The following is a 24,795-nucleotide window of genomic DNA, read 5'->3' on the forward strand; positions in this document are numbered from 1 at the left end:
CGGCGAGCGAATTGGGGATTTAATAGGGGATCTGATTCCACCATTTGTTGCAGCCCTTGATTAGGTAACAAGATGATGAAGCCACACCACTAATTCAAGAATGTAAGCTTCAGTTTTTTCCTTGTCAGTAGGGCTGAGCAAGGAATCCGTGAAATCTGTAATCCGATCCAGTCTAGACCAATCTAGTAGGTTTGGATTGGTTTTTTGAATCCATGGTTCGGTTCTGGATTGAAAAATTAAAAATTCGTAATTCACGGATTGGTTCCGGATTGAACCCCACGGTTCCGGATTGGAACCGATCCGGACTGTATACAAATAGTCTATATTTTTATTATACACCCTCATGCATAGTATCTTCTCTTATTTTTATAAAACTTAAATCCAAACCTAAACTCGCATGGTATCTTCTTTTATTACTTTTATTTGCTAGTTTTTAATGTTAATTTGTAATGGTCTAAATACTTATGGTAGAACCAGTTTTCTTACGGTTGTTTAAATTCTAGAACAATATGTTGCTATTATGAAAATACATGTTATTGTGAAACTAATATAGTGCTATATTTATATTTTTATAAAATTAAAGTGTTACATATATTTTTTTGTCATTTAATTATGTAAATCTGTGGTCCTGAATTGATCAAATCTGTGTTTAAATGGATTGGTTCGGATTTGGTTCCACGATTTAAATGGATTGGATTAGTTCTAATTTTTCTAGAACCATAGATAACGGATTGGTCTTGGTTTTACCCCAATCATGTCCAATTCGGACCATTCTCACTCCTACTTGTCAGCATGATGAAGTGTTTCGATTCGGATTAAGTCGACCTGCTCAGTTGCCTTCCTGTTCACATCAGACCTGAACAAATTTAAATCGTCTTTACTAAAAGGACCCAGATTACCCTTGTGAACTTGAATCACCCATGTTCGTCGAACTGAAGTTGCGTAGAACTTCAAATTGCAAATGTGAAGAGAGAGAATGAAGACAGCAATGATGTTTGGTAGCTATGAGGAGGTCTGAGAAGGATAAATTAGGCTATTAAAAATTAATGGGACTTGAAGGAGAAAATAATTTTATTTAAAACTTAATAAATTATAAATTCATAAAATAAAACTTATATATAAATACCCCTAATAAAATATTTGAGATTTTCAGCATTACTTACAACAACAACAACAACACCAACAACACCACCACCACCCAAAAAAAAAAAAAAAAAAAAAAAAAACTACTATTACTAACTTAAAAACAGTTCCTTTATGCTAGGCACAGGGGAGAGGAGTTGGGTGGCTGTTGTTATGCCCGCAGAATTAGAGCCTGGTTTTTGAAGCTGTTGTCGGGTTCTTCTGCAATGGAGTCATGTACTTCGTTGAGCTTTTTCTCAACACTATCAAAGCCTCCCTTATTGTACGATACTCGTATTTCTCTATCTTTATACAAGAATACAAGTAATAGAAGAAATTTGAGACCTTTAATGGAAGTCTCTGGCTTCTCTTATCAGAAATTCATTCACTTTGCTTTGGATCAAACCAAACGCCGTACCCATTTGGTTCCTTCTCCCCTCAAGGTACCCTCTCTCTCTCTCACTCTCTCTCTCTACAATTATGTGTGTATGTATATTTATGTGGCATTGAGGTTATCTTGGAAGTGTACTGATCTCTTGGTTCTCTTTGAATTAGTTTACTTTCAGTTTAATTGTTCAATTTCTACTCAGTGGTTGAGTGGGATGTCACAGATGAGCTCTATTTACGTTGATGCATATGTTTTAAGAAGCTACAATATTGCAGAAGACCATTTGTGTGTGTGTGTGTGTGTGTGTTTTCTGTCGTACAGAGTGAGCTCTATGTCAGATAATTATGGATATGTACATTCAAGATTTGGGGGTTTTTATTTTACTTTTTTTTGTTTTGTTTTCTTTAACTGTCTTCTGAGATTCTGAAGGCATTTTTTAGATTTTTCATTTTAGGGTTCTCACTATTTTTTATTTTATTTATTTATTTATATTTTTATTTGAGGTCATTGGTTTGAGTGAAATTGGTGTCTCTGGGCTGTGTTGTTGAAATTCATTAAAAGGCTTGTTTATAGAAGGGAAATTCTATGGTACAAATATGCACCTTTAGTTATGAGGTGCTACAAACAACTGGAATAAGACCAAAAAAGCACGGATGTATGATGTAGAGGAGGACATTGTGGTGATGTATGATTCAATTACATGTACGGCCATAAAAAGGATAGAAATGAACTTTTTTTTTTTTTTTTTTTTTTTCAGTAGCTGACCCCTTAAGTAGTTCTAATGAGGTTTGTTGTTGTTTGCATAAACTGTTTTGTGGTTCATGCTTCTATGTGTTTGCTTTTTTTTTTTCTTTTTCTTTTGATAATTATGCTTCCATGGGTTTTCTTGTATTAGGTTTATAATTTCATAAACTTGTATGGTTTCCTTCCATGTAGATTTCTTGAGAACTTTTCAAATGGAGATAGTGTAATAATGAAAGGTAATGAAATGGTGAGGTGAAACTGGTGAATGATTGGTACAAGAAGATGAAGATGGAGATGGTGAGAGAAATACCGTGGGGTGAAACGCAAGACAAACGGAGTAGATAGAGAATGGCCGAATATCCTTGTACACCACTACCCCTCACTCTTGGTGAATGGCCTCACTCAAGCATGAATTAGGATTTATGAAATATGGGTTCCTATTTATAGGCGCTTAGGCCAATCTTGGGGGGCCAAGCAAACGTGTATAACGTTGCTACGTGACCTTTAGGAACCACATGGAATATTCCTCTCTCGTATTGTCTAGTCGAGGCAAATGCAATCTTCTTTCCCCAGGGTTATCCCCTTGGGTGCTTCCGAGATTAACTGTAGTTTGATAGATTCACAAATACCTAAACGTTCTCTTACTTTTAGCCACCAAACCATAGGTTCTCCCCTCTTCCTGATGAAGCCAACAGAGCATAGTCTTGAGATTGACTTATACATCTTCCTTGATGTTTAAAGTCTGAGAGACTTCACAAGTCTTGCCATTTTGACGGTGGGTGGATATGATTGTTTCGCTTGTATAATTAATGGGGACTTGATCATGATTTCCATCGGAAGCTGTCCTGGGCCTCGATATGGTTGGACCCACTTACAGAAGCAGTTTTGAATAGGAGCGAATGGCTGGTCTTCCTATCTTCGATAAGGACTTGCTGTTGCATCTTGGAAAGCTATTTGGGGAGCCTTAGGGTATTTGGTTCCTTCGTAGGATGCGATTTTTGAATAGGGGCGAATGGCTGGCCTTCCTATCTTCGAGAGAGTCGCATTGCTCAATCTTAGAAAAGCTATCCGGGGAGCCTCGGGGTCTTTAGCTCCTTTGTAGGACGCTGGTTTTGAATAGGGGCTAATGGTTGGCCTTCCTATTTTCGAGAGAGTTGCATTGCACAATCTCAGAAAAGCTATCTGGGGAGCCTTGGGTTATCTGGCTCCTTTGTAGGACGCAAGTTTTGAATATGGATCGTTTGGCGGCCTTTCTAGCTTTGAGGAAGGCTTAATCTCTATGACCTCGGAAAACTGAAGATATCATGGGGTCTTTGACCCTTTTTCAGTAGAAAGTATTATAGGGTTTCTCATCTGTTGGGTTTCTTCGAGGATATCGTCCTCCGAGAGACTCATATCCGAGGAATTTGCCTATTTGAGGCCATGACTTGGAATTTGTTATCCTTGGGCTTGGGCACGGGCTTGCTCTTGAACCTTTTATCTTCCAGGGATTTACCTCGCTAGAGTTATTAAGTTGTTCCGCAGACTTTGCATTTCCAAAGGACTTTGATTTTTCTTTTGATACCTTGGGCAGTAATACCCAAATTTTGAATTAGGTTTTCCCCCTTACAAGAACACTGTCACGAATGCATAATGTAACACATATAGGACAATACTATCTTATAATTGGTCAGATTAGCTACTTTCTTTTGTTTTCTCTTTCTTGCACTCTTTGCGACTGTTGTTGAAGAATTTTTTTTGTTCCTATTATGGGTTGGTTTTTTGGCTATTTTAGCCTGGCTAAAAAAGTTGTGTTTGAGAAGATAGTTTTGAGAGAAAAAGTGAAATGATTATGATTTAGATGTGACATTTTGTCTTATTGGCTATTTTAGCCTATTTTGTTTTTATTGGTTATTTTAGTCAAAAAAAGCACTAAACCCACTTCCCAAGCACCCCCTTATATCAGTTTGGGTTCAGTTCTTTAGGTTGAACAGTGAATCAACGTCATGAATTTGATAGTTTTGGATGTCCAATAATGGGAGGCAATGCATAACCATCACTCTGTTATTGATGTGAGGGGAAGAACTTGTCCTATGGGGATCCCTTTCAAAATTTGGGATTGTAATTTCAACACTAATAAATCTGGTCAAAGTTTGGTAGATTGGATGCCATGAACGATAAATTAATGTTAAGAAATTGACCAAGTGATTTAACACAATATAGGAAAGACACCTGAGAAGGCAATGCGGGAATATCTCTAACCAAACTGCGAAGAACATTTAGCTCATCCAAAGAAGATAAACAAAAGCTGCTTTTTGTTTTTTTTTTGGTTCAGAATTTTTCACAAGGGGACATGGATAGACAAATCTTTCAGTAATAACAGAGGCTAACTTAGCAGATGGTAATTTCTGATACCGTTTGTGAAAATAAAACAAAATGTGTAATGGCATATGGATGTTTGACTTAGTGCTATAACTAGTATAAATTTTGAGCCCATAGGTGAAGGTAACATATTTCAAAATCAGAAGTCTCTATATTTTATGATGGACAGCATCAACAATAAATCACCCAAGAGAAATTGTAGAGGAATTCTTTTTATTTATTTATTTATTTAACTTTTTATATTTTTAATATTTTTTAAGGCAAGTTTTGAAACTAAGACCTACCCCAACTCCTTAGCATCGTCTTGCTTTGAAAACATATTCAACGTGGTCGAGTTATTGGGTCATTTGACTTGGTAGCATCTATGAACCATCCTTTGGAGACAACAAAAAAGTATCATGCACTAGCTTCCCATCCTTTCTTTTTCCAAGACACAACAAGGTATGGTTCATCCAGAGGGCCTATGTGCAATCTTTATTTTAGTAGTTTACTAAAGTCAAACTTTGGCTCCCTCTAAACTAAGTAGGTTGGATCAAGCATCTGACCCATTGTCCAACGGCAAATGCACACAGGGTTGATAATTCACAAATTTTGGCTAAATACTAATATTTTATGGGGCTAACATATTAAAAGCATGAATTCGGTTTTTAGTTAAGGACTTTGAAGCCGATTGTCCTATTTACCCTTGAGGAAAGATGTACTTCCATGTCATTTTGTGCTGACAATTTTTTCCAAATTATTGAGTGTTTTTGGTAAGCTTAGTTGAGTCACATTGAACACATTCCATAGCACATTTTGATTGAAAGGTAAAACGCCAATGCATTGAAGTCATATCATGTACTAGGTTGTTTTTATCCTTTCTAGTATAGTTGAGCTTGTTTATTATTGGGTTCATGTTAGTTTTGGACTATAGGCTAAATTAACTTATGGCATCGACTTCAGGGTTCACAGATTTTGGTTTGTGATCATTGTGAGTTGGTTGAAACGAACGTAGCTTCAAAAGCTTGCTTGTTCCAACACATGTGGCTAAGTTCATTTAGACACAACTTCTTGCATTAGATTGTAACAATGTTTCTGTAACATTCATTCGAATGAGGGCATCTTTCTTTTGAACGTAGAGTTCTTACGAGTTAAGTCTAATTTACAGAGAGTTCCCCATTCTAGACGGGTTCTATTCACTCAAATGCATGGCGTTGTATTTGAATTTTGAGTGGAATCACAGAACTTTGTTCCCTGTTCTTGCCAGGTTAGCTTTTTGTACAAGCATTAACATATTGTGTTTTATGTTAGTCATTTCTACTAACTAAATGATGTTTATTTTGTCAAAGAACTCAAGTGTAAAATATAACTCATAAGAAAGTGCTTGCGCTGATGCAGGTGCAGATGCATGTTTCCATCTAATTCAATTGTTTTAGTGATTAAATTTTTGTTGTAAATTGTAATTGAATAAAAGTACTTGATATTCCTAATGAACTTTCCTTTTAGACTTAATATTGTTTTTTTAGCATTATTTAGATTTATATTTAATCAACTGAAATGTGTAATTTTGTGGATATGTTATAGAAGTATGATCTATGGCATAATTTGCAATTTGCTATTGCTGTGACTTGTGAATTCTGTACAAACCCCTCTCTCCTCAATACCTGCTATTAATGAGTATCTAAATTGTTACATTATCAGGATAATTTCAGTTCCTCGATTCCAATGGATGGAAAAACAGAGCTTCAGATTTTATCTTTCCAAGCTCCCAAGATCAGACTCCTACGTAGTTTGTGTGTCGAAGGGAATGAAACAATGCAGGTGTTGTCCTCTGGCACAATTCACTTCATCTACCTTAACACTAGCTTTTGGATAGCTGTGCCCTACCATGTTGCACTTGCACATCTTACACTTGACATTCAGACCTGTCAACCCATTGTCAAGATCACTAGTCTATGACCACTATCTTTCACTCTCGCATTGTCATAGCCATAGCCTAGCATTCAAAATACTGTAATTATAATTTTTTTTGGGTACTAAATGATATTGCTATAAATTTTGTATTCCTTTCTTGTGGGTTGACGACAACTGCCATCTATATTGCCATTAATGCTGACAGTTTAATTTGGTGAGATGAACTAAATTGAACATCATATGATGGGGGAGTAATTATGGATCTTCACAGGGAGTGAATTTTCCGTTTTTGTATTTTGGTATGGGATGTGAACTACCTTTATTTCTTAGTGTCTCTGATCATTGAAAGTGACCCTTGCTTATATTTCAAATGCCAAATCTGTTGTTGGAAGGTATTGACATTTTTCCTTTGAGAACTGCAGTTTTCTGATTCTTTCCCTTGCTTATATTTCTTAGCGTCTCCATTTTTCTTATTCTCCTCCATTTTTTTTTTTTAAAAGAAAAAAATATCTGAAGTCTACCTGTGGGAGTCTCTTGAGCTACAACATGATATAATTTAGTGCTTGCAAAATACTGCAATGCAAGGTTTGAAAAAGCGGCCGCAACCGTTACGTAACACCGTTACGTAACGGTTTTGACGGTTACCGCCACCCGTTACGGCTGCTTTTGCAATGTGATTGAGATTCACAGGTGTGTCGGCCGTAGCGGCTGCTGTAGCAGTCGTAATGGTGCCATAACAGTCGTAACGGCCTGTTACGTACCGTTACGTAACGGTTCCAAACTGTTTCTTTCGAAAAAACACACAAAAAAAAGCTGAAAATGGGGGAAGAGGGATAGAGAGAAGAGGGAAGATAAAGAGAGAAAATAGAGGAGCAAGAGATAGAGAGAGAGAGAGAGAGAGAGGAGGGAAGATGAAGAACATGTTATTGATTTGTTGAAACTATAAGACTTATGTTATTCTATTCAGCTGCTATCACTAAACCATTTTGTTTGTGTGTCTATCTATATATTGTTTGAAAATAATAATAATAAGTGTAATCATTATCTATTTGGCTTGGTTAAAATATGTATATATATATATATTTAGGTTCTTATTTATTCTCTTACTTTTGTCATTATTTATCTTATATATAATAGTCAGTGATTGATTTTTTGTAAAATATAAAGTCATTAATTATTAAAATAAAATGTAAAAAACTCAGTTTATAGTGATTTAAAAATATGAAATATATTGGATCATACTTAAAAATTTACAAAAATTGATCAATATTTATTTTTGACCCAATAAATACGATTATGGAAAGAAAATATATGTATCAGTAAGTTTTTTTCAAATTGTGCGAAAAATAAAAAAATTCACAGTTCCGGTTACCGCAACCGTTACACTACGGCCTTTACACCCCGCAACCGCAACCGCGTCACCGCCACCGTTACGGCGACCGCAACCGCTTTTCAGAACCTTGCTGCAATGTCTCTTTTCCAATGAGTTTGGTAAATGAATTTGTACTAGTTAGAAATGTAAATAAGTATTGCTCTAGATGTCTTCAGGATTTGTGAGAATAATCGCTGATAACTATGGTTTAACAAGGAGGAAAGAAGAGTAAGAAGTGGAATAAATACAAAACGGGGGTGTGGGTGGGGAAGAAACACTAGAAGCTTGAATTTTTTGATTTGCATGATCTCAATTGGTGCAATCTGGATCTTGGTTAAGCAGTTAGTGTCAACAATAAAAAATTAGGATAAGAATCCTTGAGATGCTGATACTGTTAAGACCTCGTGATTTATTGTCGCCTAGAGATTCTGTGATTTATTATAACAATCTGAATGTTTTACCCTTTCCTGATTCAGTTTCAAATAAACTAAATGCAGGTTTTGGATCTTGCTGTGTTCCCAAAACCAGAATTTGATCTACCTATATTCTGTGCCAATTTTTTCAGCACTGCTAGCATGAACATAGTTGTGTTGTAAGCTATCTTTTTCACTTTCTTTTAATTTTGCAAACCTAGTCTACATTTCTGAAGCATGGTATGTTGGTAACCAGATAATAGACTGCTGCTCCATGCAAGAATATCTTATAATACTTCTCATGGGGTTTAATAGTAGCACTGGATGATGATGTGGGCTTCGTGATGTAACTAGTTTTATTTCTTGCATGCTTCTGCTTTTATCATTGTGAGGTGGACTTGTTTGTGCCTGGAGGGAGGGTGAATAAGCCAAACTCTTAATTTAAATAGCCAGTTAAATAAATACCAAATAGATTATTTAGATCAATTTAGTTTGCCAATTCCAATATCATATTCATGCATACACCATCCACACTATACCACAGTAATAGATTGAGAGCAAGATAATAGACACAACCATTGTTGTCAAATCGTGAATTGGTTTGCTAAAATAGTGAATTGTGAATCGTATCAAATCTTCTTTAGCATAATACGTAATTGGGTTAATTGGTGATAAATCCAATTTAAGGAAGGTATAAGGCATTAGGTCCAAGAGATATTTTTTGTTGATGTGAAGTCTACGTTTTGTGAAATAGTTTGGTGAGAAGCCCTAGGAAATATTTTGTTTTCAATTTTACCCCCTTGACTTTTTTTTATCTGTTTGACTTTTCATTGACTATTTGTTCAAATTTATATCTATTTGTTTAATTTTTTTGCCTATCTGTTCAAATTATTTTGTCTATTTGTTCAATTTTCCCCCCCTAAATTATATCTATCTGTTCAAATTTTTTTTTTCAAAATTCTATTTATCTGTTCAATTTTTTTTTTATTTGTTCAATTCCCCCCCTAAATTATATCCATCTGTTCAAAATTTTCCCTAAATTCTATTTATCTGTTCAATTTCTCTTTTCATGAATTTTATTTGTTATTTTTTATCTATTCAAATCTTTGTTATAGAAATACATCAATCCACTATCGAGCCACTACCTGTTCAAATTTTGAACAGATCTTTTTTCATCTATTGCACCACAGATTTTTTTTATATGTTGCAATCATTACCATCATCAACAACAATCTATTTCATCATCATCAACAACAACAACTGCAACTACAACAAAACCCCCCCCCCCCCACACACACACATATACACACACTTAGATCTACAAAAACAACAAAAAAATTGAATAAATCTGAATATAGTAGATTTGAGAAATACACACACAAAAAAAAAAAAAAAAAGAATCTAAAAATTTAAAAAATCAAACAAGTGGAAGAAGTGAAGGGATTTTTCCCCATTGTCGAACATCGGCAACGAATCTCCTCTGTCGAAGCCTCCATAATAGTAGATCCACTGGGACACTTCCAACCACCATCGCCAACAGTAGCTACGACAGAACCAAAGACTCCTCCCTGATCCCGCCGTGCCGCCAGATCCATCGAACCACCGTGGCCTCTTTCGAAATGTTATGGCATTAGAACCATATGACTCTGACACTTGTGACTGTTGGAATGTGTCCCACATCGCCTGGAGTTGCTCCATCTGTGCTAGTTGTAAGGTTCCACTTTTCCTTTCCTTAATACTTGGGTTTTAGGGAGAAGTGTAGGTTGGGCTTTTCAATTTGATATCAGAGCTTGGTTGGGTCTGTGACTGGTGTGCTGTTTGTTCGGCTACTGTATGTCCTAATCCAAGAGGGTGTGTTGGAATGTGTTCCACATCGCCTGAAGTTGCTCCATCTGTGCTGGTTATAAGGGTCTAGTTTTCCTCTCCCTAATACCTGGGTTTTAAGGATAAGTGTGGGTTGGGCTTTTCAATTTAGTATCAGAGCTTGGTTGGGTCTGTGACTGGTGTGTCGTTTGTCCAGCTGGCAAGGTTTTAAAAAGCGGCCGTAACTGTTACGTAACGCCGTTACGTAACGGTTGTAGTGGTTACCACCACCCGTTACAGCCGCTTTTGCAGTGTGATTGAGATTCACAGGTGTGTCGGCCGTAGCGGCTGTCGTAGCGGTCATAACGGTTCCGTAACGGCCTGTTACGCATCGTTACGTAACGGTTCTGAATTGCTTTTTTCGAAAAAACACAAAAAAAAGCTGAAAATAAAGGAAGAGGGATAGAGAGCAGAGGGAAGATAAAGAGAGAAGATGGAGGAGCAAGAGATGGAGAGAGAAGAGGGAAGATGAAGAACATGTTGTTGATTTGTTGAAGCTGTAAGACCTATACTATTCTATTCAGCTGCTATCACTCAACCATTTTGTTTGTTTGTGTGTGTCTATCTATATATTGTTTGAAAATAATAATAATAATAAGCGTGGTCGTTATCTATTTGGTTTGGTTAAAATATGTATATATATATATATAGGCTCTTATTTATTTTTACTTTTGTTATTGTTTATCTTATATATAATAGTTAGTGATTATTTTTTATATAATATAAAGTCATTAATTATTAAAATAAAATGTAAAAAACTCAGTTTATAGCGATTTAAAAATATGAAATATATTGGATCATACTTAAAAATTTACAAAACTTGATCAATATTTATTTTAAACCCAATAAATATGATCATGGAAAAAAAATATGCGTATCGGTAAATTTTTTTCAAATTGTGCGAAAAATCAAAAAAAATCACGTTTCCGATTATCACAACTGTTACGCTACGGCCTTTACACCCCACAACCGCAACCGCACCACCGCCACCGTTACGGCGACCGCAACCGCTTTTTAGAACCTTGCCGGCTGGTGTATGTTGTGGTCCAGGAGGGTGTGTTGGAATGTGTCTCACATCGCCTGGAGTTGCTGCATCTGTGCTAGTTATAAGTCTCTAGCATTCCTCTCCTTAATACTTGGGTTTTAAGGAGAAGTGTGGGCTGGGCTTTTCAATTTAGATTTGGTGACCAATGACCGATGGCCCTGGACAATGGCGATCTAAGGCGATGATCTCAGATCTGAGGGGATTGACGGCGACAACGATCGTGACATGGCGGTGGGCAGTGAAACAGGACCAGAGCAACAGGAGTTGGTGGTGGAGAAGATGGTGGTGGCGATGTAGTGTTTGTTGCCAGCGGAGGCATTGCGGTGGCTAGTGGTGGTGAAGTGGTATTGGTAGTTGGTGGTGATGTCTAAGTCGGAGATGCTCTCGGAGATGAGGACATTGTCAGATACCGCTCTCTCTCTACATATATATGTATATGTATATGTATATGTATATGTATATATATGTGTAGATGTATATGTATATCTATGTGTAGATGATGAGAATTGAAATTGTGCGTATAAAAGTGAGCCCAGCGATCGGAGTAGTGTATTTTGTTTCTCTCTATATTTTTTTAGAGCGAGAAATAGAGAGGGAGGCAATGGAGACACGACGGTGGGCGGCGACGGTAGGGTGCTGGTGGCGGCGACGGTAGGGTGCTGGTGGCGGAGAGGAGGCAGTGACGGCCGAGGAAGTGGACGGAGGGGCGGAGGCGGCTGTGGCGGAAATGGTGCACTTAGGGTTTTGTGGGGAAGGTAGTTTGGAAATACTCTTTGGATCCAATGGGACGCTCGAGATCCTCTGCTGGTAGCCTGAAAAAGAATGAACACTCCGGTCGGGGGTGCTGGAATTAGCACTCCGACGGATAAGTCAGTGTATGCTCTCTTGATTGCGTGTATCTTAAGTTAAGCGTACTAATTCTCACATACCTCTTATTGTTCGTCGTTTTTCTATTTATATATGCTCCTAGTCTTCTAGGCAGGGCCCGCTCTTGATCTGTCATGTACTTATGCACTCTGCCCCCCTTCCCATTATGCCGTATTCCAACTTTTAATCGGCCCCCTGCTCAACTTATTCGGCATTTGAAACGTTAGGGGCCGGGCCGAGTGCATACTATACACCGATTGGGACAATATACACTGCCTATCTGCGTCTGCTTTTATTCGGCTACCACAGGTTTAGATCGGGAAGAAAGAGAGAGAGACGTGAATGATTTCATTTGAGAGAAGTAGGGTTTGATTGGTATATATAGATGGGTATTTTGGTCATTTTGATTCAGTTTGTCCTGATGGACAAACTATTTTTGTGCCTGGAGCTTTGGTCAAAGAAAATGTAGTTTTGGACTTTTGGCCTGAGTGCCCTACATAATTTATATATGTATATACGTATAAAAACACACATATAATGTTTAAAATGAAATAAATATCAATATAACTAAATTTATCTATGTATATACAAATAAAACTAAGCTAATGAGCGATCTTTCTAAAGCCGTTAGCGCTTTACTGAGAAGATAGAGAAGGCTTCTCTCTTTTTTATCTTATGAAAATGATGTCCTTTCATGTAATATGCAAATAGAATTGAATTGCTTGAATCACAGTGAATCATAAGATTTTTTTTTTTTTTTTTGATAAATACATAGTGAATCGTAAGATTCACCCAATTTAAGATTCAACTGCACAAATCGAATTGTTTTTCTTGAAACTCGTATCGAATCATATGAATCATAAATTTCTACAACCATGGACACAATGATATACATGGAAAACCATAGGGGGAAAAAAAAAAAAATCCTAGGGTAAAAAACCACGGAAAATATACTAGATTAAATTTTTAATACAAATACTCAAGTAAATGACTTATAACCAAGCCATGGATTAAAATTGACATGAAAGGAAAATTTCATTCTAATCAACTTAGGTTTAGTTTACACCATATCTGAAAAGATTTTTATCCAGCTGCCACTTACTGCTTCCATACAAGCATAAGCATATGGACATTACTCCAATATGATACTGCATGTAGAAATTTTACATGCCTTTCGTTTTTGCCAAAATTAGATGCATAATTGTTCATGTAATTTGGATCCAATTTGGTTAGTGAATATTATACTGATCTCGAAGATCTCAAACTAAGCTTTGATTGGCTGTTTATAGGGACCTTAACCCCTTGCATGATGTTATTAGTCGAAAGGATTACAAGGAGAAGTACTATAAGAGCTTGATGCCTCTTGGCCTCAAGTATGCTGAGGTAAGCAAAATGCTACTACCACTACATTGGTTGCATTCCAATTTTGTGGATCATTAAATTTATTCTTGAACCCTGTCTAAATGTTATGATCTGGTGATCTAAACACAGATTTCGTGCAGCTTTTACCTTGGGGAGGAAAGATTACAAGTGAGTCACTGAGATTTTTCTCACCAATTGTAATATGGACCAAGTTTTGCCCAAGCCAATACAACCATAATGTCTTATATTCTGCATTCATGGATTACTACAAGGTACACAAATAAGATATTTATGCAATTTGTTTTTAGTATCATTTGAAGATCTGACAACTGATGGGGTGTGTTCATTTATATTTTGGATCGTATTTTGAGAGGAAGTTGGTCAAAAGGAGGGGGAAGATGTGTGAGTGAATGAAGAATTCCAAACTTTGTACATCCGCTTATTATGTTGCACTTGCAGGCATGGCTTGACCTGATGGAACAAGCTTCGGAGGAGACCAGTGCTTCTGAAATTATATGCAATTGTGAAGCACAACATAGGTATCTAACCTGGAGAGCGGAGAAGGTGGGTACTTAATGTTCTTCCTCAGCATTTATTACATTTTGCACATCGTGTTGTTTTTTTTTTTTTTTTTTTTGGGTGGGCAAGTCATAAATTAAAGACAAAAAATGTACACGTTTACAAGGGGCATATCTCAGGTAATACAATAAATCTCACAATGCTCCCCAAAGAAGAGGGGCCAACTGATACAGATAATAACCGAAATACCTAAATATGACAACCCCCGCATCTGCAGGGTACCCAACAATAGAACGCATAATAAAACTCAAAACTGCCCATATATCTTTATATATCCCCAAGTAACCCCTACCATCAAAGATAATAGATGGAAACTTGGGGAAGATATATGGGCAAGTATACAAAATGAGACCACATAAACTGCGTGAAACCGCTGAAACATGCAAATCAAACAGGATTAAACACGCTAAAACGTCCACCAAAACCAATCAACCATGCTAATCTCCCCCACAAGCTCCCAGTCTTTACCATAGATCGAACATAGAGTCCAATAAGCACCTCGCACTTCATAGCCGTGACATCCTTAGCCACTCACAAAAGCCATGATAGTGTAAAAGATATACCCAAGGTTTGAAAAAGCGGCCGCAACCGTTACGTAACACCGTTACGTAACGGTTTTGACGGTTACCGCCACCCGTTACGGCTGCTTTTGCAATGTGATTGAGATTCACAGGTGTGTCGGCCGTAGCGGCTGCTGTAGCAGTCGTAATGGTGCCATAACAGTCGTAACGGCCTGTTACGTACCGTTACGTAACGGTTCCAAACTGTTTCTTTCGAAAAAACACACAAAAAAAAGTTGAAAATGGGGGAAGAGGGATAGAGAGAAGAGGGAAGATAAAGAGAGAAAATAGAGGAGCAAGAGATAGAGAGAGAGAGAGAGAGAGAGAGAGAGAGAGGAGGGAAGATGAAGATGTTATTGATTTGTTGAAACTATAAGACTTATGTTATTCTATTCAGCTGCTATCACTAAACCATTTTGTTTGTGTGTCTATCTATATATTGTTTGAAAATAATAATAATAAGTGTAATCATTATCTATTTGGCTTGGTTAAAATATGTATATATATATATATTTAGGTTCTTATTTATTCTCTTACTTTTGTCATTATTTATCTTATATATAATAGTCAGTGATTGATTTTTTGTAAAATATAAAGTCATTAATTATTAAAATAAAATGTAAAAAACTCAGTTTATAGTGATTTAAAAATATGAAATATATTGGATCATACTTAAAAATTTACAAAAATTGATCAATATTTATTTTTGACCCAATAAATACGATTATGGAAAGAAAATATATGTATCAGTAAGTTTTTTTCAAATTGTGCGAAAAATAAAAAAATTCACAGTTCCGGTTACCGCAACCGTTACACTACGGCCTTTACACCCCGCAACCGCAACCGCGTCACCGCCACCGTTACGGCGACCGCAACCGCTTTTCAGAACCTTGGATATACCCCTTGACAGATCCCGATAAATCACATGAAGCTCGCACGGTCAATTAACAACAATAACAGTCTCAGAGAAGTATAGCAGAACACCAACAGCCACTAGTAGCGCACACAGTCAAGCCTATCACCATCATGAGAGCAATCACCACATCCCCCAGTCCCATCCTACTCTGATCACAAAGTCTCAAATCCCACGGCAGTGTCCTCAACACTCCATGTCAGGAGTGGCTTAAAGACCAGCCAGGATAGATCACATGAAGACAAGGGGCAGCCAAAACAAACCAATAGCCATCCATCTCCCAGTCCCTAACTCAACTAATCATCGATAGTAAAGGGCTAATTACAAATTTTCTTTGGATTGTTGCATGTGTTATTGGGTGAGGGGAATTAGTGGAAAAGATTGTTAAAATCAAGAATCTCTGAGGAAATATTTTTTGTGACAATAAAATAAATCGATAATGGAAAAATTTGATAAAATCAAGAACTTATAGGGCAATGTCTTTGTGGCATCCAGATAAGTTGACTATGAGTTTCAGATCATTATACTTGATTGCAAAGTGAAATTTTCTGCTAATTTAATCAAGAAAAATCACGAAGGAAACAATTTTGATTTTTGTTGTCCAGATTTGAGAGCTTGTCTGATCGTTAGCATCTAAGCATTTTGACCACTTCATATGGATAGGATTTAGCATGTGTGTACAAGTTTGGTTTTTCTGTGTTGATGGTCTGTAGACAAGAAGTGTTCTGCTTCGAAGAAGCATTTGGATCCACTGATGTGTCCTTAGGGGTCCCCAAATGGCCCGCGGACAAAAAATCTAATATTACCCAACCCATCCCACACATCTCATGATCCGTCCTAGCCTGCTTGAGTGCCCAGTCCGTTCCAACCCATAATAAATGATTTAGGGCTTTGGACAAATGTTTGTAACTTGAGCCGGCCCATAAACCTGGCCTGTAAGAGCCCGCATGTATATGTTACTTGATTGTTTTTTGATTATATGAGCTGAAAAAAGGTTAAAAAAAAGGGGGAACACACTACATATGTGTTCGAATATAAATTTCTGAACAAATATCAAATGTTCGGATTTAAAGTTATGAACAAAAATAAATTGTTCAAATATACATTCCGTTCAATTATTTATATCTGAACAACTACTTTATTTTCATAAATTTATATCCAAACAATTGACTTTTGTTCGGAAATTTATATGCGAACACCATTAGTGGTGTGTACTGAGAGTGTATATGGTGTGCAAATAGAATTATCAAAAAAAAAAAAAAATCAATATACTTGAATTATGTTGGAAAGTAAAAAACAATGCCCAATTAGTACATATAAATTAATAAAAATATTAAAAATGTGTTAATGAAAAATGTGTAGAACTTGATAATATCATTGTAATGAAAAATATGTAGCCCGGTTCGGTTTGATTTTGTTCCGTAAGATTTAGGCTTATGCGTAGAATGTGTGTTAAAATCCACCTACTCTCCACCTACTTCACCCACTTAAACCTACTTCACTAAACCTAACCCACTACACCACTACCACCTCACCTACTCCACTAAACCTAACCCACTACACCACTACCACCTCCACTTCACCTACTCCTTACCTACTACACACTCACCCTCTTCTATATATAGGAATCATGAATCATTGTAATAGATATCAAAAAATCAATCAATAATACAACCATTTCTCTTTATACATTAAATTTCTACATGGTATCAGAGCTATAGGTTAAGCTCTTGGTGCTCTTCGCCTTCTGGCGGGCGGCAACTTTGCCTTAACCGCCCGCCAGACCTCAACCAATTGAAACCTCCAACACATACCTTCTCTCCAATCACCGCCAATAACCACTGCAGCAACTCAAACCACTGCTAGCTCGAATTGACGCCAACTCTTCTCGCAACCAGTGTTTCATTTCGGCCTACTGCAGATACAGATTGCATCTTCGTCAACCAAGCGCCCCTGAGTTCGGTATCATTTTTATTATATCCATTGGAATAATGTTAACAGTTGCGAAGGAAACTGAATTTGAATTTTGGGGATTCATTTTTGTTATGCCTGCTGCTGTTATGTCTGGATTTCGTTGGACCATGACTCAGATTCTTCTTCAGAAAGAAGTATATGGTCTGAAAAATCCACTTACCCTGATGAGCTATGTAACTCCAGTGATGGCAGTGGCAACTGCTATGCTCTCTCTGATAATGGATCCTTGGGATGAATTCAGAACAAGCAATTACTTCAATAGTTCATGGCATATCACTCGGAGTTGCCTTCTCATGTTTCTTGGTGGAACTCTCGCCTTTTTTATGGTATTGACAAAATACATTCTTGTTTCAGTAACTAGTGCAGTAACTGTGACAATAGCAGGAGTTGTCAAGGAGGCTGTCACCATCTTGGTTGCTGTCTTTTACTTCCATGATCAGTTTACTTGGTTGAAAGGGGCTGGCCTTATTACAATCCTGTTTGGCGTGAGCTTATTCAATTGGTACAAATACCAAAAGCTACAAAAGGGTGAAATAGGTGAAGAGAATGTGGCAAGGTCATCGACAACCAATCCAGCTGCAAAATATGTTATTCTTGAGGAGATGGATGATCAAGATGATGGCCACCAATCTCTCTCTCTCTCTCTGCACCTGGGCTCTCTCTTCTCGGTGGTGCATGAAAACAAACAAGGCAGCATGTTTGGTTTTTTCAGAGAGAAACACAGGGCTTTCACAAGAACATGCTTTTTTCTCTCTCCCACTTTTCTTTTTCCACCACCCACACCACACCATCCCTTTCTTTTCTTTTCTTTATTCTCCACTCACAAAACATTATCATCACCTTTTGCACCTCACCCGTTGCTCCACTTTCTTTCTTTTCTTTTATTTTCTTTATTTATTTATTTATTTTATTATTAAAAAAAAAAAAAAAAAAAAAAAAAAAAAAAAAAACACGGAGGAAGAAGACGAACTGCAAACTCATTTTATTCATATCGGGCCTCACCCCGATCACCATTTTACAAAAAAAAAAAAAAAAAAAAAAAAAAAAAAATACAAACAAAACAACCACACCCACAGTGGGATTTTTCTTTTCCTTCTCTATTCTACTGCAGGTCTCTTCTTCTTACTTTTATCTTGGGCGTCCCGTGCCAGTCCGGTCTCCGTGTTTCCTTGTCCACCGAGCACGTTCATGGCCCCATACTCCTCCACTGCAGCATATGGAGGACCTCCAAATCGGAACATCACGGTGGCCTTACGCTTCAGCTCCTTGTTTTCTGCGTTTAGCACACTTATCTCTGCTCGCGCATCCTTATACATGCGTTGGAGCAGAGCCAGTTGGGCGTTTAACCGTTGCACCTCATTTGTCCTACTCTGCAGCCGGTGCGACAAGTTTGTGACCGCAGTCATAGTTTCAACACAGGACTTCAATGTATACTGATTAGCTTCAATATCCGTTTGCACTGCCATTTTTTGCTCCACCGACCGCATCGGAAAGTTCAACGGAGCAAAACCAGAGGTGTTTGGTTGAGGTTCACAGGCCACCGCACCAGTTATCTCTCTTGTTGACTCGTTGAGGTCGGGAAAGAGAGTGAGCAGACCACGGGAAGAAGAGGCTATGTTCTGGGTAGCTGAACGGGAAGAAGAAGCCATGTTTTTGGGTTGCTGAGTGTTTCAGAGAAGGGTTGGTTACAGAATGTTACAGAGAACGAAGAGGTTTCAACTGGTTTGTTATGCTTCCAAGCCTCAGACTTCGCTTTGGTTTATAAAGACAGAGACGACGAGGCCGACACGCGCTCTGTCAATCACGTGCATCGCCGCGTGTCAGGCGCCCCTTTTGATGGCTCGACGCTTTCTGTCGGGCACGTCTTTTGATGAAGTGGGCGCGCCTTTTGATGGCACGCCTTTTGATGGCACATCTTTTTATGAATTGGGCACGCCTTTTGATGGCACGCCTTTTTATGGATTGGGCACGCTTTTTGATGGCACGCCTTTTGAAAGATTGGGCACACCTTTTGAGGGTGCGACTTTTTAGGGGTCCGACAAGACTCTGTAAACTGTCCCGACATTGATTCTGGTTAGCTCCTTCATGGGTCCGACAAGACTCTGTAAACTGTCCCGACATTGATTCCGGTTAGCTCCTTCATGGGTCCGACAAGACTCTGTAAACTGTCCCGACATTGATTTCGGTTAGTTTCTACAAGGGTCCAGCAAGACTCCGTAAACTGTCACAACAACTGTCACAACATTGTCTGCTACATCGGTCCGACATGACCCCATAAACTGTCTTCTACATCGGTCTGACACGACCACACAGTGTCTGCTATAACGGTCCGCCATGACCCCATAAACTGTCTTCTACATCGGTCTGACACCGCCATCCAGTGTCCTCTACACCGTTATGACACCACCATACAGTGTCCTCTACATGGTTATGACACCCCCATACAGTGTCCTCTACAACGTTATGACACCACCATCCAGTGTCTTCACCAATGGTCTGACACGACCATACAGTGTCTCTTATCCTCTTTTATTTTTATGTATTTTCTTGTTTTGTTACTCTCTCCAAACTCAAGTTGGTTAGTTCCTATCCCCCTTGAGTTTGCGGGGGGCTGTTAAAATCCACCTACTCTCCACCTACTTCACCCACTTAAACCTACTTCACTAAACCTAACCCACTACACCACTACCACCTCACCTACTCCACTAAACCTAACCCACTACACCACTACCACCTCCACTTCACCTACTCCTTACCTACTACACACTCACCCTCTTCTATATATAGGAATCATGAATCATTGTAATAGATATCAAAACATCAATCAATAATACAACCATTTCTCTTTATACATTAAATTTCTACAATGTGGTTTTAGTTTTTTAAATAGGCCCGGCCTGTACTAACCCGTTGACTGGTCAAAGTCCAAAAAATCTGTTAAAATACGGGATTTAAGCACAATAGTTGCTGGCTGGGTATGCCCGGCCCGTCCCATCCCATTGATGACCCCTATTTGCTCTAATGTTAAATGTAAGGAATTCAGTTGAGTTAATGATCTGAATCACTAAATTGTGATACGTAGTATAATTTTGTACGCTTGATCTAACAATCCTTCAAAGAGGATACTAATTTTCTCTACTGTAATTCAAACAAATAAGGAAGAATGTGACCAGTTTCAATGCTTTAATGGGGGAAGCACTTCGTACAGCTGGCATTGTTGTGGTGAATGTGCATTTGTTGTGGTCTAGCTTAGCGGCACAAGACAGATTCTTGGATTATGTTCCAAATTCTATTTTTTCTTACTAGTTCTTTTTTCCTCCACCATATAATTCCAACTTTTTTTTTTGTCTATGTCATTGTAGAAGGGTACCATCAAATTTTTTTTTTTTGTTTGCGTGCGTGCGTGTGTGTGTGTGTAGATCTTACCCATTTGAAGTTACATTGATTTTTCTAAAGTGTTTCTAAGAACTGTTGGCTAAATCTTTTAAAATATTTAATGCTTAACAATTCCCAATTGCAAATCTGTTGCTACTGCTGGCTATCTCTCTTAACCATTGTTGCTTAGGATTTAAGAAATCATGATGATAGAAGAGAACTTGGAGACGCTTCCTAGAAATAGAATTGTAGAAGGTTATGTTTGGTTTTCTTTAAAGTTCTCTGTGTGTGTGTGTCTCTCTCTCTCTCTCTCTCTCAACAAATCCAAGATCGAAGCATAGCAGAAATTTTACTACTACTTTTTGTTGTGTAGTGGACCATTCTAGTAATATTTTTCCTAGATTTATTTCCCTGATGCAAATATTTTGAAACCAGGATCCAGGTCATCGAGTTCTGAAAAAGTTGATTGGGGAGGCTCATTCAAAGGTACCATTCTTAATTTAGCACCCCGCATTTTACTTATGCCTATTCCTGTTTCAGTTTTCTATGTCTCTACTTTGCAGGACTTGGTGAAGAACTTCCTCTTCAATGGAGTTGATGAATTAGGAAGCAAAACATTTTTGGATTACTTTCCAGAGTACCGGTGCGAGGATGGGACTGTAAATGACAAACGCAGTATCATTGGGAAATCATTCGAACATCGCCCTTGGGATGCGAGTGGAGAATTTGTCGGTAACAGCTTTAGTTAGAAAATATGTGGTAATATCTTTGCATCTATATCTTATTTTCATTCTCAAATGCAGCCTCCACCACTTTCTTATCTCCCAAACTTCTTGACTTGATTTGTTTTATTTGCTGTTCTGTGTAGCATATTGAACATATCCTATCACCAATGGGGGTTGGTCCAAGTGGAAAGGGACTTGGGTCGCTTAAGTAAAGGTCTCAAGTTTGAGCCTTTGTGGGTGCAGCACACCCCCTTGGGAGAGGAGCCCTCATATGCGCCCGACAGCTTCTTCGGCGGATTAGTACTGGGTCCAAAAAAACCTGGGGATACTGTGGGAGACCTAAAAAAAAAAAAAAAAAAAAAAAAACCGTATCCTATCAAACTTACATTTGTGTGCAATGAAAGACTGATTGTATTTCTACTGCAGGCTAATTTAACATTTTTGACATCCATTGTTGGACTGAGTTGTGTAATTTTAATAGAAAGGTTAAGCATGGTGAAAGATTGTTCTTAATATTTGATCAAATCAGAACGAATAATAATCTTAGAAAGTGAAAAATGAGGAATGACTTAGAATCTCAACAAGCAGCACAATCCAAAGTCGGTGTTGGCATCATCCTACATCAGTTGTGAATATGTCTAAGATGGATTTATAAGATGGCACATGACACTTTCATTGGGTGGGCCTTTTGGATTGGAGCTCAGAGGGACAATCTGGTGAGGTTGGCTTTTGGGCTGGGCAATACCGGACAATACTTCTAGATGGGGGCTAGGCCTCACGTATAGTATGGTATTAGAGCCAAGATCATGCCTGCTCCTTTTGGTTTTGAACATTTTCTTATTAAAAATAAGTGTAAATTACATTGATCTTTCTTGAGATTTAGAAAAAATACAAAAGGTTTCACAGTTTTGGTATAATTGTATCGACATCTCTTTTAGTAAGGCTAAATAAATTGAAATTCATACAAATAGTATGAAGATACAAAAGATAAATAAGGTTAAATACATTTTAATATAAAAAAGATGATAACATAATTTTTCTATGTAGATATTATTGATAAAAAGGGATTAAATTTTATGTGAATTACAACTTATGAGAGTCCAGTATAATTATACTAAATTTGTGAGACTCAATATATTTTCGTCAAACTTTAAAGGAGATTAGTGTAAGACATAATGTTGCCCATTTGCCTATTAAATATGACCTTGTGAATCATCATTGTCTACCTACTGTCAATGATAAAGCTACTTCTATGTTTCAAGTGGGTTTTTTATTTTTTATTTTTTTTAATAAACTTTTAGTAGGAGATTATTAGTTACAAATATGAAAAAAATTATATTAATTTGACAATTATAGTCTAGTAACTTGTAGTTAGAAGCCCAACAATCATAGTTTTCTGTGAGAGAACGGTGTTTTTCCTAGGGTTTTTGGGAGGATGAGTGTTGGTGCGGTCCTGTGCTGGAGTGTTTAAGCCCGGAATTGTCGCATTCAATGGCAATGTAGAGGATTGAAAGGACATTCATGGGTTCAAGTTCTCTCTCTTGCCAAAGAATTGAAGTGCAAAAACATCGCGATTGTTAGGGCAGGAATGGATAGAAGGGGACAAAAGATCTAAAACCCAACGATCTTCATAAATCATTGCACGCTATTGGAACTGGTTTGATTCCTCTACGTGCTTCAAATATGAATTTCTCTGCTGTTTGTTTGGCTTTTTGGAAGTAATTTCATTGTTGGAAGTGGAATCTGAAATACTGATCTAGCTTTGATTGAGCCAATAATGGGGGAAAAAAAAAAATTAAAAAGCAAGAGGGGGACTTCTTTTAAGCTTTCTCTCGAAAAGTTTCATTATAGTTTAGTTAAAGATCAATTGGACCCTTTGGGTTGTAACCAAGTAAAGCAATATTGATTTCTTGAATAGGCAGCTTGAGTACGAGATTGAAGTCAAAGATTGTGAGTTCGAGGAAGAACACTATGGTACCCCAGTTCTTCATGCAATGGCAGGTAGTTATAGGCCTGGAAGTTGAATGTGGCACGGACACCGACTAAGTTACAAACAGCCAATGGGTGCTGGACATGGCCAATGGCAGCGAATGTGAGTCCTAGGACTCTGCAAATGAATATGCAATTGAGCTTGGAGATAGAGAGTGATGTTCACAAGGGCATAGCAGGTGAAGAACTTGAGGATGTGGTTGGATATGTAAAAACAAGAGTTGAGATTGTTGGCAATCAAGGTGAAGGTAAATTTTCACAATTACTCATTGGCTCAACTTAGTGCAAAAAAGGACACCAAAGATGCTAAAATTGATGTTATCGCTAGAATTACACCTTTTGATGTGCAATTGGAGAGAAATAACACTAGATTCACCTCAAAATTTCTAAACCCGGTGTCGCACAATGGGATCATGCTTTATTTATTTATTTGGATAAAAATGCATCCTTATTTTATGAAACTTGGTCTGAGCAGACTTGGAAGAATAAGTTGAAAAATGTTGACAAATGGTTTTTTCATATTTCAATTTAATAGTGATGAAGAGTTGAGAAGGTCATTATTGCGGAAACCAATTAATCATCCTCAAAATGTGGTTTTTGAGAATTAAATTATCCATAGAGGATTTCTCGATGGGGTTCCTGTGCACTCAGCACAATAGGTAATGTTGTGCACCCAAATGGGCTCATTTCGGGATCTATTTTGATTATCCGAACTGTTCATATTTTAAAGTATATTGAGTATAATATATCTGTAAAAAATCAAATTGATTGGATATAAACCATTTCATCGAATAGCATTTGTATCAACAAAAATATATGACAATTATGATTTGAAATATAAAAATAAATAAAAATTTGAGTAGATGAAATGGTTAATGATGCACGATTAATATGATTTTTTGCAGGTATGTTTTACTATATATATTTTAAAATGCGAATGTTCGGATTATCAAAACGGATCTCGAAATGAGCCTATTTGGTTGCACAACAGTGCTTGTTGTGTTGAGTGCACAACAGGGACTCCGGTTCCATAGTTGTTCTATAGTGTCTCGATTTGGGTGAAATTGTTTAATGTGTCTCTTGAATTGTGGACAAATGAAGGTTTTGTTGGTATGTTGCTTGTGTGATAGGTACCACTTTGTACCTCGATGAATATACCCATATAATAGTAAACTCACTTTGCTAGTGTGTGTGTGGAAATTAAAGCTAACAAGGTGATCTCTAGCTTTTCAAGGTTGATCTTGGCTATG

At 37.5% G+C, this 24,795-nt stretch overlaps 1 protein-coding gene and 1 pseudogene across 7 annotated transcripts; both read left to right on the top strand.

Moving 5' to 3' along the window:
• The first annotated feature begins 1,253 nt into the window (after positions 1–1,253).
• On the top strand, positions 1,254–22,069 carry LOC114263854 (phytochromobilin:ferredoxin oxidoreductase, chloroplastic). Of its 6 annotated transcripts, XM_082907055.1 has the most exons (10): positions 1,256–1,405; positions 1,500–1,565; positions 6,296–6,415; positions 8,378–8,472; positions 13,358–13,451; positions 13,571–13,702; positions 13,890–13,994; positions 21,267–21,317; positions 21,395–21,590; positions 21,700–22,007. In XM_082907055.1, exons 1-9 carry the CDS (start codon positions 1,358–1,360, stop codon positions 21,578–21,580), a joined length of 897 nt encoding a protein of 298 aa, XP_082763181.1. In that variant the 5' UTR covers positions 1,256–1,357; the 3' UTR covers positions 21,581–21,590; positions 21,700–22,007. The 6 variants fall into 6 exon arrangements, with proteins under 6 accessions (XP_082763179.1, XP_082763178.1, XP_082763177.1 ...); XM_082907053.1 differs by having other exon boundaries at positions 1,254–1,565; positions 21,983–22,069; XM_082907052.1 differs by having other exon boundaries at positions 1,254–1,565.
• On the top strand, positions 17,324–18,409 carry LOC145807856 (putative sugar phosphate/phosphate translocator At1g06470 pseudogene; annotated as a pseudogene). Its single transcript, XR_014351276.1, has one exon. The product of XR_014351276.1 is annotated as a putative sugar phosphate/phosphate translocator At1g06470 pseudogene (transcript).
• Positions 22,070–24,795: the final 2,726 nt, after the last annotated feature.

Source organism: Camellia sinensis, chromosome 14, assembly GCF_055761805.1.
Source record: "Camellia sinensis isolate YWXY chromosome 14, ASM5576180v1, whole genome shotgun sequence".
NCBI classification, from domain to species: Eukaryota; Viridiplantae; Streptophyta; class Magnoliopsida; order Ericales; family Theaceae; genus Camellia; species Camellia sinensis.